This window comes from Trichechus manatus, unplaced genomic scaffold (genome assembly GCF_000243295.1).
Source record: "Trichechus manatus latirostris isolate Lorelei unplaced genomic scaffold, TriManLat1.0 scaffold00007, whole genome shotgun sequence".
NCBI lineage: Eukaryota > Metazoa > Chordata > Mammalia > Sirenia > Trichechidae > Trichechus > Trichechus manatus.
This window is the reverse complement of record NW_004443943.1, coordinates 19,536,722-19,543,701: the sequence shown is the minus strand read 5'-3', so window position 1 is coordinate 19,543,701 and position 6,980 is coordinate 19,536,722. Positions and strand designations below refer to the sequence as shown.

The window sequence follows — 6,980 nt, the reverse complement described above, 5'->3', positions numbered from 1 at the left end:
AGCTGCACACACCTGGAAAAGCCCACATCCACCATCCAGGCGCCCACCTACCGGACCAGCACTGCGCTCCTAGTTTGCTGCGCGCAGCAACAGCCCGGGCAAGAAACACCGCCAGCGAATCCAGCTCTTCCCGACTCCCTACCCCAGCGCCAAGCACCGCGCTAAGCACCCAGGAGGCACTTTAGGTCTTTGTTGTGTTTTTTAATCAGAGAATGAGACGTCCGGCGGATCAGTCGTCCCACCGACAGGTTTATTTTACACCAAGTTACTCGTTTAAAAAAATGAACACCATTCTGGCCATGACAGTGAACAATTATATATACACATTATGAACATTGTTTGATATAAAACACAATTATCTACAATCGACTTACATTTAATTAACCTGCTACTTCTAGTTCATCTGTGATTAATTTTAGTCACCGACGAGTCAGTTTCTCCGCTTGAACTGGACACTACTATCCCCTTATCACCTTGGTCAAACAGGTACTAAGTGATAGTGCAAAACAAGCATTTAAGATTCTTATTAACTATATCTCTCTGACAAAAGAACACACATTCCTGAGACAAGAGCTCTGAAATAATTTTAGATTTAAGGCAGCAATATAAGAATTTTATATAAAACATTGTTTCCTTTTAAAATATCCCAGGGCTGCCTGTAACGGGGGCCCCCCTTTCCAAGGCATCCTTCTGGATTTGAGATGTCCCTTTGCTTTTCCATTAAGTGTGATGTAGATCCAGATTATAGGAAAGTCATTCAAGAAGATCCTATTAAAACAAAGTTATAACTTAAAAACTTAACAAAAAGTTAAAAATTACTTTTTATAAATAGAAGTAACAATTTACTTTTTGAAAAAAAAAAAGGGTGAATTTAATCAGTGAAGTGTCACTTTATCATAACAACCTAAATCGGCACAGAATCCATTTCTCAAGTCAAAATTAAGGTTTCAATGAGAGTTTGTTAATTAGCCAGTGCACCAAGTATTTTAGGATTCTGGAATACCAGAAAACTGACTCCCCTTCTCGTATAGTTTTCCAGTTCTTCCACGAAGATTCGCTGTAGCAAAATGTTCTTCTCAAATCCAGTTTTCCAAACTTGCCAGCTAAGCGAGTGGTCATCATCCAGCATTAAAATAGCCTTTATCGCCTTCGATGTCCACTTCCTGATCAGAATCCTCTGAAATCTCTGATTCAAGGTCTTCCTGGGAGGCAGGGGAGGGTGAACACTGAGAGCTATCCAAAGAAGCACCTTTATTCTGTTCACTGGGCAAGTCTTGCCTCTGCTCACAAGGATTGTCCAAATTTTCCAGGTCTTCTTTTTTATTGCCTTGAGGGTTCTCCTGAATGAAGGAAATGAAAATGGAGATTGGTGGGATCAAGAAATACGAAGAGGTGAGAGACACAAATCAAAATGGTTTTTCATTCTGCACCATCTTTCAAATTTTCAGTTTATCAAGTGCTTTCAATTATAATACTTTTATTCAGAAAATACATAGTTGTACTTCTTTCTCATTTTGGAAGAGATGTAAAGAGAAGAGTGGCTGTCACACTGGAGAGAGATTATACTCTAGCCAGATGAGAACTAGTCACAGATATAACTGTAAATATATCAATGAAACACTTAACTCCAGTACAGACTCTTGCTCTCAAGATTTGTAAAATTTAGAGGGGGTAAAAAATTAGATAACTCCAGATACATACTATCTTCATTCCTTAAATATTAAAACCTTGCTAATCAGGGTCTTGCAGACATTTTAAAATATTAGTGCTAAATGTGAGTTAAGAAGAAAGTAAATTATTTATCATTTAAGTTACTAAATTATTTCAAAATTATTTGGGTGAATCCTTTTACATCCTTTTTCTAGAATAAATTTTAAAACATATACACGAGTTACAAAATCATAAAAAATAGATAAAAAATCATAGATAAAAAATGCAGGACTGGAAGAATGCTGTTAACTGAAAAAGAAGGCCATGAACTACAATTTACTTAAAATATGGGGGAAAACTCTGAAAAATATTTCCATATTACATAGGAACCACTATTTTAAAAGTCCCTAGCAGACTAAAGTCAAGCCTTTGATGAACAATAAACTAGTGAATTTTTAATCCTGTGTTTCTTTAAAATGGACACACACACTATATAAAAACATTATAATACTAAAGTTGTTTTTCAAAGCAAGACTATCAAATAATATATTCACCAGATTGCAACTACGTAAAAAATAGATGCACATGGTCAAGAGACTCAAAAGAAATCTGCAAATATTTAAATCATGTTAGAAGAATGGAATTATGGGGATTTTATTTTGTTTCAAAATATTCATATTTATGACACCCTCGTTTTTAATGAACAAGTAATGATCAAAAAATTAAAAATCCACATTGTTTTCAATTTTCCCCCTTGTTATTATTGTTTCAAAGATATTTTATTATAAACTGTGTATACACTGGCCAATGAACAAGTCAGCGATTGTTAGATAACTTTGGGGAATATATCCAGATTAGGACATCAAAACAAATCTTTAGCTTTAAATCAACAGAGCTTCTTTAAAAACTGAATTAGCCTTTCCTTTTTATCACATATTGTGTAACAAGGTCACTGGGAAAAAGACTGTTAGAAAGTTTAAACTACTTTCCAAACAGGCTTGGATATTTTCTTACATGTTTTACGTTCATTTTAAGAGCTGGAGTTAGATGGAAAATCATTTTTTAAACGCTTTGATATTTAATTCTTCTAAAGAAAAAAACAGTGCAAACAAGACTTAAAGGTGTTTATTTCCTTATATTTACTCTTGACTTCTGCCTGGTTTTATTATGGCTGTGTAAATAAAAGAAACAATTTTCTCCCAAAGATAACTGCTTAAGTCATTTACTGTCAATTACTTTATCTTTCCTGCGTTAATTAGATAAACAACATATGGGGTTTATAAAACAATTAGCTAGGAGTTTTCCTAGCCGGTGTGTGAAAACCCCAGCATAATTGATATAGGAACTGCATTAGGTGCTTTTAGCATTACTGCCACCTGAGCGAGTCATCCTGCATTTCTGCAGGGCTATTTGCCTTTTTAATCAAGGTGAAGAGGTTAAATAGGCTCACAAATGACTTTTGCATACAACCCATAACAGGCCTCGGATTGGGATAACATGATAAAAATATTTCCATAGAAACAGAACCTTGTGATACCTGTTTTAGTCGCCTCCATTTAGCGCGTCGATTCTGAAACCAGGTTTTGACCTACAGGAAAGAAAAAAGGAAAACTTGTCACCGACCCAGAAATCCCGAAGGATCTAGGGAGGAAGGGAGAAGCCAGTTAGGGGCTGTAAAGCAGACCAGCGCTCTAGGCGTTGGACAGCGCGACAGGATGCCTCCGAGCTTACTCGGTGACCACCGCCTCAAGAGCCTTCTCCCCAGAGGAGGTCCCAGGCTCCAGGCACGCTCACCTGCCTCTCGCTCAGCTGCAGCATCTTGGCCAGTCGCTTCCTCTCTGGCGGGGAGAGGTATTTCTGGGTCTCGAACTTCTTCTCCAGCTCAATGGTCTGATCGTTGGAGAACCTCACCTGGCCGCCTTTCCTTTTGTGCAGAGGCCTCTGCAAGAAGGGACTCCAAAGCAAGGGTTTGCCTGTGGGCAGAATGAGCAACAGTTAACGATGGCCCTGGAGCACCTTGTCCTGAAGGGGTGACAAAAGGGGGAAGGGCAGGAGGACGCCCAACCATACAGTTCACATACACTCACAGGCACTCAAACCGGCCCATGGGCTCAGCAAGCTCCCACCCACCACACATATACCCACAGGCACAGAGGCACCCACCCAAAGCCACACACCTAGACTGTATATGCACATATGTACGCACACACCCGAAGTCATATATCTACACTGCATATGCACATAGATCACCCTGTACATTTTCACACACACAACCATCACACCACAGCTAAATACAAACACACAAATCCTTTAATCTCTAAAAGAACGCCCACTACAAGTTGAACTTAAAACACCACGACCCTCTTTTACCAGTCGTTCTCGAATTTATACACAACTTTTTGCACGCGCAGGTCCTCTCCCTCGGTAAATAGCACTTTCCAAATACCCGGGTGTCCGCGTGTTCGGGAAGTGTGGGGTTGTAACACCACCCAGCGCATTCGCGGCCAAGGGAACCACGCGGCTGGCTGCGCGGGAAGCGCTGGGGCGCGGGAGCCCGCGTTAGGCCGTGCGTGGAGCCTCCAATCCTAGCCCGAGGGCGCCGCGGCCTCCTCTGATTTCACACCCGACCCGCGGGGGCGGCCAGTTAAAGCCACCCCGTGGGCTATGGCAACATTTCCGTCAATGTGTTTCCTGTTGGTCTATCTCGAAAAACCCTTTGCTTCCTCCTGCGTAGTCCCACCAGTAACCCAAGGAAACCCAGAGCGCGTTTGTGCAAACGTTTGCCCCCAGGCCTAGCCATACTGGGTCCGCTGCACCAAACCCTCAAGGCTGGAAATCAAAACATACAATATAATAAACTTAAAAAAAAAAAAACTAAAATATAATCTCCCCAAAATTCTCCCTAACAGTGAAAAGTGTACTAGACTAGAGGCTGCGTCATAATAATAATGACATTATTAAATTAATGGTCATTGCCTCTAGGGTCTTTACCGAAGCCGCCAATAACAGGGAGTTGATATCAAACCCCACGATTTCCTTATCTACCTCGACGCTTCAGACCCTGGAGGCGCCAAGGACCAATCCGGAGAGCGAATCGCGGCTCCCTTATTTCTTTGGCCGTGTACTGAAGGGAGAAGCCCGCAAATTCTATATGCCTGAGCTACCCTTCCTATCTTGCGCCTGGGGTCTGCAGCTTCCTACTCCAAAGGTCTGTCCGTCGGGCTATGCTTCTGCCTGCCTGCGCGTAAACGCTTTGAAAGCTGGCATTGTTTTTTCGAGATTTTGCTTGCGTCAGGCTTCAGACTGGTGCAAAACAGCCTGGGGGCGGGGGGGGGGGAGAAAAAAAAAAAAAAAGGAAGCAACTGGTTATTTTAGCTGCCATAAAGTCACATCCCACACAGAGGAAATGAACAATATCAGAAAAACGGATCCCGGCTATCAGAAGTCGAGTGTTTCCTGAATTTGTCTGTATTGAGGATGTCGATAAAATAATCAGCAGCGTGCACTACTCCGGGGGAAGGGTCTGCTTCATGCAGCCAGGAAAACACTTAACAGCTTCTGAAACCAGATTTACTCCTATCGAGAACTCAAGATTTCCTGTATGAACGGAAAGGGTCAGGCTCCTTCACTACACAAGTTTGTTGAACCAGGTCCAGCCCCGTAACCATCGGAGCCCGGCAGCTCTTCTTGCCCCGCGGTGCCTTGGTATCCCCCTCCCCGTCCCTCCCGCTACAGGGGCCCCACCCCGGGCGACACGCGCGGACCCGGGCTGTCCTCGACTGCCAGCGGCGCCGGAGCTCTCGCCCCGGCTCGCGCGCCCCGACGCCTGCAAGGTGCAGAAAACCAATCTGAGTCACCGTGCGGTCAGCCCGGGCCGCGCGCCGCCGGGGCCCGCGCCTCCTGGCCCCGCGCGCGCCCCAGGGCCGCTTCACAATCGCTTTTGCTACAACTTTCTATTGCTTCCCCCACCCCCACCCCCGCCGCCTCCCGGGCGCTGCCACCTGCCGGGTGGCGCCTTCCTCGCCGCCGCCTCGGCTCGGCCCCGCCGTGACCCCGGCAGCCTTACCCAGGGGGTCGTGGCGGAGCAGGGCGTGCGTGTAGTCGTTCACCGTCCGCGGGAAGGGGTACAGAGGGCCCCCGAAGCCGCCGGGTCCGTAGGCGGCAGCCAGCGCGGCTGTGGAGTGGTGCGAGAAGGCGGGGTGGATCGGCGTGGGCTCGTACACCGGGGTCCGGTAGGAGGACACGAGGCTAGTGAAGGAGGAGTTGGGGGACGGCAGCGTGGGGGTGGGGGTGGGCGCGGCAGGCCCGCGGCCCAAGATGTCCTCGATGTAGAACGGCGTCGGATGCGCTGGCTGTAGCAGCGGCGTGGGCGCGTACAGCGGCACCCCCACGGCGGGCGCCGCCGCCCCGGGCCCGGGGTGTGGGTACTGCATGGCTCCGCCGCGCTCCAGCCCCTCGGACAGCTGCCTGCCGGCGCCGCGGTGCTACATTTATCCGCGCTCCGCGCTCCCGGCGATAGGCTCTGCCGGCCACGGGGTGGGGCCGCGCTCGCTGGCCCCTTCCTGCCGCCGGGCCCTACGGCCAATGGCGCGGGGCCCGGAGCCACCTCCCGCCCCCACCCTGGCCCGCCCTCGCCTGCCAAGCTCCCCGCCCCCGGGACGCGCCCGTTGCCGGACTCTGAGGACCCTGCGCCCAGGTGCCCGGCCGCCGCCGCCACTGCTCGTGGCTCCTGGCACCCCGGTCGGGGCCGCCCTCGAGGAAAGTCCAGGACGCGCGTCCGTTCGGGACGGAGAGAGGAAAGTAGCTGCCTGGAGTGCGCCTCTGCGGAAACTCGGGCGCACCGGTCCAAGCCCGGACCCCGGGTGGCGCAGCGGGCCCCAGGCCAGCCCCAGGCGAGGGACAGCGGAACTGACAGCGTAGAGGCCGCTGGAGGGCCGCATTTTCATAGGCCTGAGAGCAATCTCTCTGGTCGGCGAGCTCCGTGGAGTAACGGTGGCATGGCTTTTGCTCTGGGCGACTCCCAAGCTCTTAGCAGGAGGGAGTGCCCAGAGTTACTGGGGCTGTTCCAAGGAGAGAGATCCATTGCCCTTAGCCCTGTCCCAGCGAGGTGTGGACTAGACTCTTAGCCGCTCCAGCCCGTTTCATTTGGATGCCTGGCACTCAGCCACTACCCTGGGGGCGCTGGCGGAAGCCGCCTCGGTCAGGTATCAGGAGAGGGCCCGGATCCTACGCTCCGGACGTAGTCTGTGCAATCTTCTCTGACCCGATGGGATCCGGTCCTTGTCCCCTCTCCCCGGGCCCTGGAGGTTGCAGCTGCGCGCAGCCCGACT

At 48.9% G+C, this 6,980-nt stretch overlaps 1 protein-coding gene across 1 annotated transcript; it reads right to left on the bottom strand.

Moving 5' to 3' along the window:
- Positions 1–229: 229 nt before the first annotated feature.
- HHEX (hematopoietically expressed homeobox) lies at positions 230–6,146 on the bottom strand. The gene is made up of 4 exons (XM_004369935.1): positions 5,717–6,146; positions 3,445–3,623; positions 3,188–3,238; positions 230–1,340 (listed from the first exon to the last, which is right to left on the bottom strand). Exons 1-4 carry the CDS (start codon positions 6,081–6,083, stop codon positions 1,119–1,121), a joined length of 819 nt encoding a protein of 272 aa, XP_004369992.1. The 5' UTR covers positions 6,084–6,146; the 3' UTR covers positions 230–1,118.
- Between the last annotated feature and the right edge of the window lie 834 nt (positions 6,147–6,980).